This window comes from Argopecten irradians, chromosome 7 (assembly GCF_041381155.1).
Source record: "Argopecten irradians isolate NY chromosome 7, Ai_NY, whole genome shotgun sequence".
NCBI lineage: Eukaryota > Metazoa > Mollusca > Bivalvia > Pectinida > Pectinidae > Argopecten > Argopecten irradians.
The window spans coordinates 37106975-37118858 of NC_091140.1; the positions used below are offsets into that span (position 1 = coordinate 37106975).

An 11884-nucleotide genomic window follows, 5' to 3' on the forward strand; every position below is an offset into this window, starting at 1 on the left:
TTTTGATGAACCGATGCTTTATTTAAAGTGGGGCAGCGGTGGCTGAATGGTTAAGATGTCTTGACATATTACCACAAGCCCTCTTTGGGTTGTGAATTTGAATACCACAAGGGGCAGATACCAGACACTGACCGGTAGTTTTTCTCCTGGTACTCCGACTTTCCTCTACCATCAAACCTGGCATGTCCTTAAATGACCCTGGCTGTTAATAGGACGTTAAACTAATAAAATCTTATATAAAGAAAACAAAAGAAAAAAGAAAATTGTGAGCATTTAATTGGCACTTTGAAAAATTAAAAGCAATGTCACATATCACAGAACAGTCAACATCACATCAAATTTAATGATTAATTAAATTAAAGTTCTGAGGGTCTTTTTCTTGACCATTCTTGTCAATTAATTATCAATCTTGTTTTTATGAAAGAAGCCACACTCCTGTAATGATGCCCTATATGTACATCACATTAGAATTTCCTATGAGCTAGAGGATGCCACATGCTGTGGTGTAGAAGCCACATGCCAAGATGAAGATGCCACATTTGGAGGGAGGATGCCTCACTTTGGCCAAGGTCTGCCTATCTAGATGGTGTAACATTTCCTATAAGGATGTTGTTTTTTGGTGTATATATGATGTGGGAATCAGAGAGCACAAATCTACAGTGTATCCACTTTCCCTGGCTAGAGCTTCACGGTCGGTGTGTGAGGACGTTCAATAAGGATGTTGTTTTTTGGCGTACATGACGGCGGAATCAGAGAGCACAAATCTACAGTGTATCCACTTTCCCTGGCTAGAGCTTCACGGTCGGTGTGTGGTCGGTGGTGTGTGAGGACGTCCAATAAGGATGTTGTTTTTCGGCGTACATGACGGCGGAATCAGAGAGCACAAATCTACAGTGTATCCACTTTCCCTGGCTAGAGCTTCACGGTCGGTGTGTGAGGACGTCCAATAAGGATGTTGTTTTTGGGCGTACATGATGGTGGAATCAGAGAGCACAAATCTACAGTGTATCCACTTTCCCTGGCTAGAGCACTACGGTCGGTGTCCACAAGGTTCATACAGTGTTTACCTACAAGTACAATACATCACATTAGCGTTTTAGCAAACATGTTTTTTCAAGAAGTTAAAATGAAGTTTAAGTGGTTCATATATATGATAGACAGATTTACAATCATAACGACCAGTTGCTAATGATGTTGGTTACATTCAAACATTACAAACATATATTTATTTTCAAACAACACAAAAGAAGGCAGTGTTTAAATTGATATCAAACTTTTTGTCTCACAATTTTGGCCTCAATATGTTAGACATCATATTCATACTTCGTAGTTTTGATGCTTTAGAAGCATGGTTATATATATTATCTCATTGCAATAAATCTTTGTTATTAACAATGTCTTATCAACTGTCAATACCATAACATACCAGGGATCAATCTAGCTCTGATATATCACCGTTTATGGGTAAATTTCCCCTCTGGCCTAAAATTCTGCTGAAGATTTAAAAATTCCCCATTTAAGGCTAAAAAATGACCGTTTTTGTAACACAATTTCCCCTGTGACTCATTTATCATTAATTTTTTAAGACTTTTGTTTGCAAATTCCTTCATATTTATCATACAGCTACTGCATATTTAATGATTAACTAAAATTTTTCATTATTGAGCTTAAAATCTTGCTTTATTAAATCTAAAAATAAAATTAGTTGTTTTACAGTACTTTTTTGTCAAAATGAATATAATTTTGAACCAAAATAAGAAGATTCAAATTGTCCTATATTTTGCCAAATTTTCCCCCTATTTTGAAAAAGGGTAGTTTCCCCAAAAACCGATTGATCCCTGCGTACCTTGCTCCTCGAGATCTCTGTTGAATTCTGTCTGATCTGCTGCGTGACCCAACACTATAAAATCCTGTGGAAACATGTGATCAAGTCATGATTTAGGTATCATCCATGGACCCATCTATGATCTAGGTTGATCAATCTAATACGATTGGTCAGGTCTAGCTACACCACCGACGAATGGTAATATTTCTTCTTATTTTACTTCGTTATAAATATCATTCATGTTATGTCGGCGGTGAAGCATCGTTAACATTTAGCGTAAACCACCAATACTCTATTCAGTACATTGTATACAAAACTAAATTAAATTAAGGGTTAAAGAAATATATTGTATGAATTTTCACATCCTTAATCATAATACTTTTCACTTTTGAGAAATGTCCTAGCCATAATTTTCAAATGAACTATGTATTAGACTATAAATATATAAGCTGGATGCAAGCTTCTATATGTAAGGTGGCGACATACCGAGTAGTTACATTATCATGATAGATATTTTAGCCACATCAATTTAATCAATCTGTATCATGCACCAACTGATTTCAATACATTGTAATAGTAATATGTTCAATTTAACAACATTTGGATACAATAGTTATTCTGACATTACCTTGGATGGAATATTGGCCATCTTGAAATACTGACTCCTTGGATACGTCATTAGATGTGTGTTTTGTATGCCGCCATAGCAACAAGGGCAGATAACAAATCTAGCGTTGTTCTGTAGACACTGATGTAGAACCATGTCTGTTGCTGAACCACACGCATGAAGACAGGTCCCAACATCAAACTTCCCTCTAAAGTAGTCCTGGTTACACTACAATCATAGTTCAACAATTTTAATTATGTCAAGAAATTTAAAACAAAAAGATTCCATAAAAAAACTCTTTTGATAATAGTTATATATGTATATGTGGAAGCTTCGGTATTCTCAATGCATCTTTTTTCTTTGTGAAAAGTAAGCTTAAGGTCAGAAATCTATCAAAGGTCAGGAGTCTATCAAAGGTTAGGAGTCTATCAAAGGTCAAGAGTCTATCAAAGGTCAGAAGTCTATCAAAGGACGGGAGTCTAACAAAGGTCAGGAATCTATCAAAGGTCAAGGGTCTATCAAAGTCAAGAGTCTATCAAAGGTCAGAAGTCTATCAAAGGACGGGAGTCTAACAAAGGTCAGGAATCTATCAAAGGTCAGGGGTCTATCAAAGGTCAAGAGTCTATCAAAGTCAAGAGTCTACCAAAGGTCAGGGGTCTATCAAAGGTCAGGGGAATCTATTAAAGGTCAAGAGTCTATCAAAGGTCAGAAGTCTATCAAAGGACGGGAGTCTAACAAAAGTCAGGAGTCTATCCATGGTCAGGAGTCTTATCAATAAAAGATATTAAACACTTCTTACATCTTATTAATCCTTACCTGGAATAATGTAACATTGTTGAGACCAGCTTTCTCCACACGAGACTTTGCACGCATTAATGATGACTCATTGTTCTCTACCAGGTAAACCTAAAGATAATGAAACCAAATGGTTAAAAACATGTGAATTTTCTGATTGACTTCATTAACTGACAAAATATTTCCAATTGTAGAGAAACTAGAAGAATTTTTGAATAACTAGAGTTGTTTGTAGAACATAAATAAATGCCTCCGCTACCATATGAAAGAGGACGGTCATTGTCAAATACTTTAACCCCCCCCCCCCCCCCCCACCCCCAGTTTGTTTAAAAATTTGCATATTTGTCATTTATACAAGTGTAAATTATTAATGTGGAAAATGCAGTTAAAAAGTCATGAAGAAATTTCAGAAATATCAAATTTGAAAATGAGGATTGAAGTTTAAAACAGATTATCAACAGTTAAATTACTGATTGATCACTTTAAATCTCACCTTACAATCGGGCATCAGGTAGGCTATGACCAATCCAAGGTGACCCTGTCAAACAAAAGAAATAGATTTAATAAATAGTGGCCCCAAAAACTAAGAATAAGACAAACTAGTTTGCATAATACAGAACGTTTTAAAGGTTATCCAATCAAAGAGGAGATTACAAAGGTTATCCATAAAGAGGATATTACAAAGGTTATCCAATCAAAGAAGATGTTAAAAAGATTATCCAATCAAAAAGGAGATTACAAAGGTTATCCAATCAAAGTGGAGATTACAAAGGTCATTCAATCAAAGAAGAGGTTACAAAGGTTATCCAATTAGAAAACAACTGACCCCTCCACTACAAAAGTCGACAATGACATCTCCTGGGGCGGCCAAAGCTTGGACAGCGGTCACTAAATTCTCCAGCTGCTGGCACTTCCTCATCAGGCGTTTCTTGGGCAAATCTGGAACAGTCAAATTATACATCAAATGATAGCTACACATAAGTAATATCAAGTACAAAGGTCAAAGTCTATATGTCACACCAAAGTCCTTTACACTTTTACATTCAAGCAAAATCATGTTCTATTTCTATATTAAAGTCATGCTTTTCATTGTGCAAACCTACTCTTGTACTTTGATTGTTCTTTTGGATTTTTTGTGGCAATTTGATTCTGTGAATTAAAGTTATGGATTTAAATATTTGGTTACAATATCTACATCTATGTAAAAGCTTTATTGAAGCTTACTTTAAAGCATTTTTTTTATTATCATATGTGTAGAAATTTATCCTTCATCAATTCAATGAAAAATATTTGCACATAAAAAAGTATTAGGGTTAGTATTAAGATTAATTTCCAAACTAATTGTATAGATACACAATATATTACTACTGACCAGCACCAGGATGTACGCCCTCCGGAATTCCTTCCCACTCCAGCTGGACAGCTTCTCCACACGGGTGACAGCCTAGCTCTACACCGATGTTACCCTCCTAAAGAAAATATGGGCATCATTCAAGATTTTATGCATCAGGTACTTTAAATGTAATAAATTTGGTCCAACCAGATATTAGAATATACCAAATCTTATACAACACTATTTATTAACTCAACATCAGTCTTATGTAGCGTCTCCTTATCAAACATTTCAAAGTTTCAGTCATGATATTCCGTCTTTGCATATTAGTTAACTCCCTTGTCGGTAGGTATCCATTGTTACGTCATTAATTTGTGATTGCAATCACATCATTTTCTCCAAAAAGTATGATGTTACGCTCACAAACAGATGACATCACAATCAATACCTATCTGCAAGGGCAGATAACTGTAATATGCAAATAAAGAATATACGGTAACCACATCATAATGTCATTACCTCACAATTGTTTTATGAACGTGTCTATACATTTGTACATCATTCTGACCTTAAAATCACAGTTGTACAGTATGACTATCTTACCTCAACTTTCTTCAGTGCAGTTGCGACTTCTGGTTTGATGGCTCTGGACTTGGCTCTACATCTACGACTATCAAATACAATCGTTTCAAATTTATTTAAACATACCATGTGATACTGTATTTGACATAAACTATAAAAATATCACATCAATATTTAACCAAAAGAAGTCACTTCTTTTTGCTACCTTTAAATTTCAAACATAAAGAATAAAAGAATCTTTGGTAGGAAAGAATAATGCATGTTGTACCACCATGGTTTTGTTTTCTTTCAATGACGCTACTTAATTAATCTTCAAAAAGAAAGAAGAAAATACCTTAGTTCTAATTCATCATCCTTGCATTCCTGCTCCTGGGATGGAGAAACCAGTCTGAATTTTGATTTCCCTTGACTAGAGTACATAGAAGTGTCTAAACGTTCTGTGAGGTATCCACAATTCCTTGCGCATTCCTGTATCCGTGGTAAACTGATCATGTGTCTGATCCATGATAGAACAGTGGGAACGTGACCAACAAGGCATTCAAGGTCAAACGACAATACTTCCTGTAAAGGAACAAACATTAGATTTCATTCGGATGTCTCTTTATGCTGATGTATACATAGGAATTCAAACAAAATTTATTCTTTTTTTTTGTTTGTTTTGCATTTGACCCCTGTCAATTCATAATGAACTCTTCCAGTCTTTGAATTAGAAGAGTCCGAATGTGTCTCCAGGTGTGAATCAGTATAAATACATGCCAGGTTTAAGAAAGTGGAGGAAAGCTGAAGTAGTAAAAATCCACAGTACAGATGACCTGGGATTTGAAATCAAACCCAGAGGTTGAGGGTTTGTGGTTATATGATAAAAAACCTTAAAGATGCTCCACCTCTGACACAGGGTATTTTTTCCCTATCAAAAACAGGAGCAGACGATTTAGTATTTTTCTTCAGTTACAAAAGTTACTCACTTTACACCATTACCACTGTTAAAAAGTTTGAGCTTCTAATTTTGATTCAAGTTGAAAATATGAAAAATAATTAATTGCATCCCGAAAAAATTCCGTGGCACTATATCCTATATGGAATGAAGTACTGATTGCGCATGCACCAAAGGCGAAATAAATTATTTTATATTATTTTTTGTTTTAATTAGGCATATATATACACGATTAAACACCAATTATTTTTCAAATGAAGAATATCATTTATGCTCTGTCGGCGGTGGAGCATCTTTAACAATTCTACCATAGCAGTCCTAAATGTAAATTAGATGTACCTAATCACCATGACTGTTAATACATTATATTGAAACTTTACTGTCAGTTCATGTGCATGATCATCTATATAAACGTATTAGGAAAATTATCACCAAGTAATTTCTATGAAATTCAATTTTTTAATTACATTGTATAAATCAATTATTGAAATAGAAATGAACTTAATACATGTTAATTGCATAATTCTTAAATTCAAAATTGACCTGCATGGAGGTTTTAAAAATTGCTGGTAATGGATACGTAAACCTACCAGTAGATGATAAACAAACGGGAAAAGGATCAAGTCCGCTACTGTGATCGTGTTTCCCTCCGCATACAGGTGTATCAGATCAACGTCTCGAAACGTCAACGTCTCCAAAAAACCTGCAAGTTCCTCAACACTTTGGAATGATTTCTCCAATTTGTCTGACTGACTAAGTTTGTTATGTTGAATGTTGTTTATCCCATTTTTTATTTCCTGGTTTTTCACTGGTTTTCTGTTTTCACACAGACTGGAGTTCTTTTGAGATTTTTTTTCAGATACAGCACCATTTGATACAAGTTCGAATCTACAAACACAATGAGTAAGTGGATAGTCACGTTGTAGCCTAAACTGTGATAGATCATAATTGTTGTCTATATCATCTGCTTCTTTGAGGACTTGAGATAATAAATGTCGTCTCTGTTTGTCATCATTATGAAGTTTGGCCGGCGTCTGGAAATGACATTCTAATTTCATAACATCATCCGGAAGTTCTAACTCTTGTGGGGTGCCACTGTCAGCTTCTTCATTTTTTCTAAAAAGGATGAATGAATAAACTTGAGCAGTTCAAGTTCAAAATCAAGATTTCAAAAATTATTGTACAAATTAATGAAGAACAACTTTGACCTTCTTTTACAAATGTAGGTTATGTCATTTGTATAGTATCTTGAAGATCTGTAGTATGTCTTCCACAAATTCTTTTTTATATTTATGGTTTCAATTTCTTGTACGAAACAGAGAAGATTATCAAGTATGTGACAAGTTATTTCCCTTTGTCCAGAGGACAGACTGAAGATTTCTGACAGATGGTTGTTCCTGTCTGGAACGTAGTGAAGACAGGGTAAGATTATTTGTTCTTGGTCCTAATTAACCAACTTGGAAGAAAATGTAATACCTGATTTTTTGGATGAGGTCTCCAATGCTGTTTGGTATATCCACTTCACATAGCTTAGTCCAGCCTGAAACCTACATACTCATATCAATCAGCTGAGTACACAATAATGGGAAAATAACGTAATTAGAAAGGAACAAATGGTAGTAAAGGTATTCTAATCTTAATCTTATACAAAAACCTTATTCAAGTAACTTAAATGGAGATTGGCTTACATGTACATGTCAAATTGGAAACAAAACTTTCACAACTTACCTCAGCACAAGCTTTCAAACTACCACCACGGAATCCCTGTTGGAAAATGCAAATACAGATTTAGTTTATATAGTTAGAGTTTATATTTATAGTTAGAATGATTGATCAAGAAAGTACCTTATTTCTTTTTAAAACAACAATGGGTAAAATAGGCATTGATCTATTACCTATTTTTTTTTATTATGAGCTTCTTGGTAGTGAATGATAGATTATACATGTGTCTTATATCTGTATATGGGGTATCTAAACTTAGTGTGTTCAATTGTATTAACTTAGCATTAAATGACTTTTCTTAACATGTTAAAGACCTAAAAACTTTCTCTAAGTCTCTTGATTATTGATGTAAAATTGTTCAAAGGAATTTTTTTATCTGGATGGACAATTTATTTATGTATGGGTACATGAAGGGTAAGTTAAATACTCTTAGGTATACTCAGAGGGGTGTTACAGAGTTTATTATATAAATACGTAAGGAAAAAGGAGCTAAGTTTGTACAACTGAGTGACCTTGACAGTCCTGAAGGTCACAGAGGTCAAACATGTTCAGTTTCTTTTGACCAGAAAACTGCTTCTGGATAAGCTAGAGGTATATTTTATAGGAACTACCTTTTATCTTTTTGCTTTGGTTATCAACGTTATTTCTTAATTATCTGAATACCAGAGAACAGTACAAGTACTAATAGAGACAATAAATAATACATATTGTTTCTTTAGGGGAGGGGGGAGGGGTGATTGTCAACTGCTGTGTCACCCCCCTCCATCTCGTCACTACACTTCATTATTTACAAGAAATATACTCTATTCTCTAAAGGAGCACTTATGGATAAGCCTAGTATTACATTCCTGTTCTGATTTACATGGCATTTGTAAGTTAAACACAGGACTAATATGATGAGGACCTGGGGACATTGCTTGTCTGGTGTGAAGTAGGCTCCAATTACTGGTCATTAGAATGTAGCTAAAACAAAAGTTATAATGGAAGGGTATAACATACTAGGTGTTGTTGACTCTATATAAATATCCTGCTCAGTGAAGTACACTTCCTCCAAACTAAAAGGGTGTCAAGTTGTACTACTTAGCACTGATCAGCACTCAAACATGTTCATTGCAATTAGAATATAATTAAGGCAGTAAATCGCATAACAATTCCTTCTTCATTCTACATTCCTAATCATGAATTAAGTGTGTGTAGGCCTTTTTGAGGGCCGCGGTGGCCGAGTGGTTAAGATGTTTTGACATATTACCACAAGCCCTCCACCTCTGGGATGCGGGTTCAAATCCCAGAAGTTGGGGCAGTTGCTAGCTGTTGACCACTGGTCGTTGGTTTTTCTCCAGTTACACCGGCTTTCCTCCATCAACAAACCTGGCACGTCCTTTAATGACCCTGGCTGTTACCAATTTTAATTAAGGTTTGGTCCGAGTTATTTACTTTGTTTTACAATCTGATTCAGAGAGCATCATTAGGGTGATCGGGTGGTGTAGTGGTTAAGCCGCTCGCTTTTCACCATGATGTGAAAAGGTTAGGGGTCACCTACCCGATTATATTGGTTTTGTCAGGGCACTCCAGTTTCTTCCCACTCAAACACCACTCGAGCGCTTACATCTCGGCCATCAAAAGTGATATGTATAAGTTGTATAACTTGTTTCACAATCGATTTAAAATAAATAAAGTTTATGTTTCACCCCTAAAGACATATTTGAACTCTTCTAAAACAAAATCTAGAACAGTTCATTATGAAATATTAGGTGTGAATGAGTAAGCCTAAGGATGCACTAGGTTTAGGAGGTGGAGCCTGAGGAAAGCCAGAGTACCTAAGACAATAACTATTTTACAATATCAACTGCCCTATATGGATTTTTATTTGACAACCATGAGGTGGAGGGCTAGGGTTATATGTCAGAAGTTCAGAACATGGTTTTTTTTATCCAAGACAGGGATATCCGCAATTTTACCGGTGTGAGATTTTTCTATCTCACACTAGTGTAAAGATAAGCTGCACAAGATCTAAGCATGTGTTCATATAGGGTAAGAGAAAAAGAATCATTCATCCTCTTATGGGTGAGACAGGACATCTCAACCACCGGGATAAGATTCTTAAGCTGTCAAACACTTGGCAGAGCCTAGTTGGTACTTCCCTGTTTTTTCTAAGCTGACTTTTTTTTTTACACATGTCCAAGAAAAATGATAGGGTCAGTGGCGATATCACAAAATTATTACATACTTTGTGTAAATATGTAACTCACCAACAAAAAGTCAAAATCTTCCGCAGGAGAATGCGTATGGGCAATAGTGACAATCTGACGTATTATACTGCATAGACCAGACCTGATCAACCTCCCTCCATCCTCGATAATCACTGGGAGAGTGCAGTTCCGATAACCTCCCTCCGCATTCGTGAACGTGTGATTGTACTTTTGTAAAACCTTTTGGTTAACTGTCACACAAACGGATTGATCTATCCCTTCATCAACCAAGGTCAAATGAAAGTTAACAGTGTCACTGATGCAATATTCAGTCACAAACAAAATGGCCGCAGACTGTAGTGGTAGCAGCAGAGTTGAATCTTCTTGTTTTACACCTGCTAGAAATACTTTTGTGTCTGCCATTTTGAGTGTCTGTACGACAAACTATAAATCCTGTTCCAATCGTATCTTCATAAATTATGTACCCTGAAACATAATAAATAAGATTTGTGACAAGCCGCAATTCGATCTTTGAACTTTTTTTTACCTGCACATTTAATTGATGCGTACAACCTAAATTATTCAGGTTGGAATTCAAATGTACTGAATGTAGAGTTAGATTAAAGATGAAAGCCTGATTTAATCTCTAATGAAGGCAATGCCAGATCTAATTCTCGATTTCCCAGCCTTTACACAAAACTTCCAAATTTTAAACTATACATCAAGTTTAGTGTAATTCAAGGAACTCTTTATTTTGCCAGAAGTTGTTTTTTTACCATGAAGATAAGTTTATCCATCTAATTACGGAAAAACTAAATTTTTCATTTTCAGTTTTTTATTTTACGGAATAGCCAAATCCCCTTTTTAAAATTCTAAAATTACTTTAAAAACATATTTTAATTAAATGAAAACAAATATGCCACATCTGAAATGAGATAGAAGTAATACCATGCAATTGAGACATATAGCAATGTTTTATTTTTTTTTTTTTAATAGGCTAAAAGGCAAAAAAAGTTATCATGCATACAGCATTTCATAATCAACTTAACAAAATAATATCCAAATAGTCAATTTTAGGACAAAGTTCTTAATTATTCCTTTATCACTTTTACAGTCCCTATAAGGTTTGAACGAAAAATTATAATGTAAATTGTTCATTTATTTAGTTATTAAAAAAACTGAAAAATACGGACCTAAAGAAACAGACTAAGTTTTAGTAATAAAAATTTTAGCAGCTTTTAGTACAAGAAATTGAGACAAAATTGTTTAACAAAACAATTCATTTTCATTCATATCGTATTATATCAATTCACGCGGGCAAAATAAATCTAATGAATCAACTAAAGAGATGGGTGTGTCAAACCCGTGGGTGGCAACAAGGCTATTGTCGTCATATCGTACGAGGTCAACAAAAGCACATGGTCAAAATCAAGTTTCATTTTCGCGCACCTGTTGATGGTTCATCTTCGTTAAACAGTGCCCTCTTGTGATCACCATCTTGTCGACATTACCTAGTTAATGCAAATGCTAACCAGCAATTCACGATAAACTGTTGGACACGTGTAGCTTGGCTATGCATACTTAAACATAAATATACATAAAAACTCAAATTACTGAGTCAACTCTCTCCGTCATTCTGTCGCCGGTTTCCTGACGTCACATGCTTAGAGCGCATGCGTCCGTCGTCGAATCTGAAATGCTAAAATTGGTCTTCCGCCTGAAAATATAGTGCAAAGTTGTAATATACATTTTCAAGTAAATAAAATGAAAAATCATCTGTATTTTTATATGCATCGTTAGAATAAAGATATAAAATTCGATCGTTTGATAATAATGATAAAGACATCGTCAATAAAATAACAGGAAGTAGGCCTAGAAAATTTAGGGCGAATTAATT

General features: G+C 35.0%; 1 protein-coding gene across 1 annotated transcript; it reads right to left on the reverse strand.

The window, feature by feature from the left end:
• Positions 1–822: 822 nt before the first annotated feature.
• On the reverse strand, positions 823–11664 carry LOC138328314 (glutathione S-transferase C-terminal domain-containing protein-like). The gene is made up of 14 exons (XM_069275062.1): positions 11437–11664; positions 10048–10473; positions 7805–7840; positions 7553–7623; positions 6667–7192; positions 5477–5703; positions 5164–5230; positions 4600–4696; positions 4054–4166; positions 3721–3765; positions 3249–3338; positions 2454–2660; positions 1847–1910; positions 823–1067 (listed from the first exon to the last, which is right to left on the reverse strand). Exons 2-14 carry the CDS (start codon positions 10408–10410, stop codon positions 913–915), a joined length of 2061 nt encoding a protein of 686 aa, XP_069131163.1. The 5' UTR covers positions 10411–10473; positions 11437–11664; the 3' UTR covers positions 823–912.
• Positions 11665–11884: the final 220 nt, after the last annotated feature.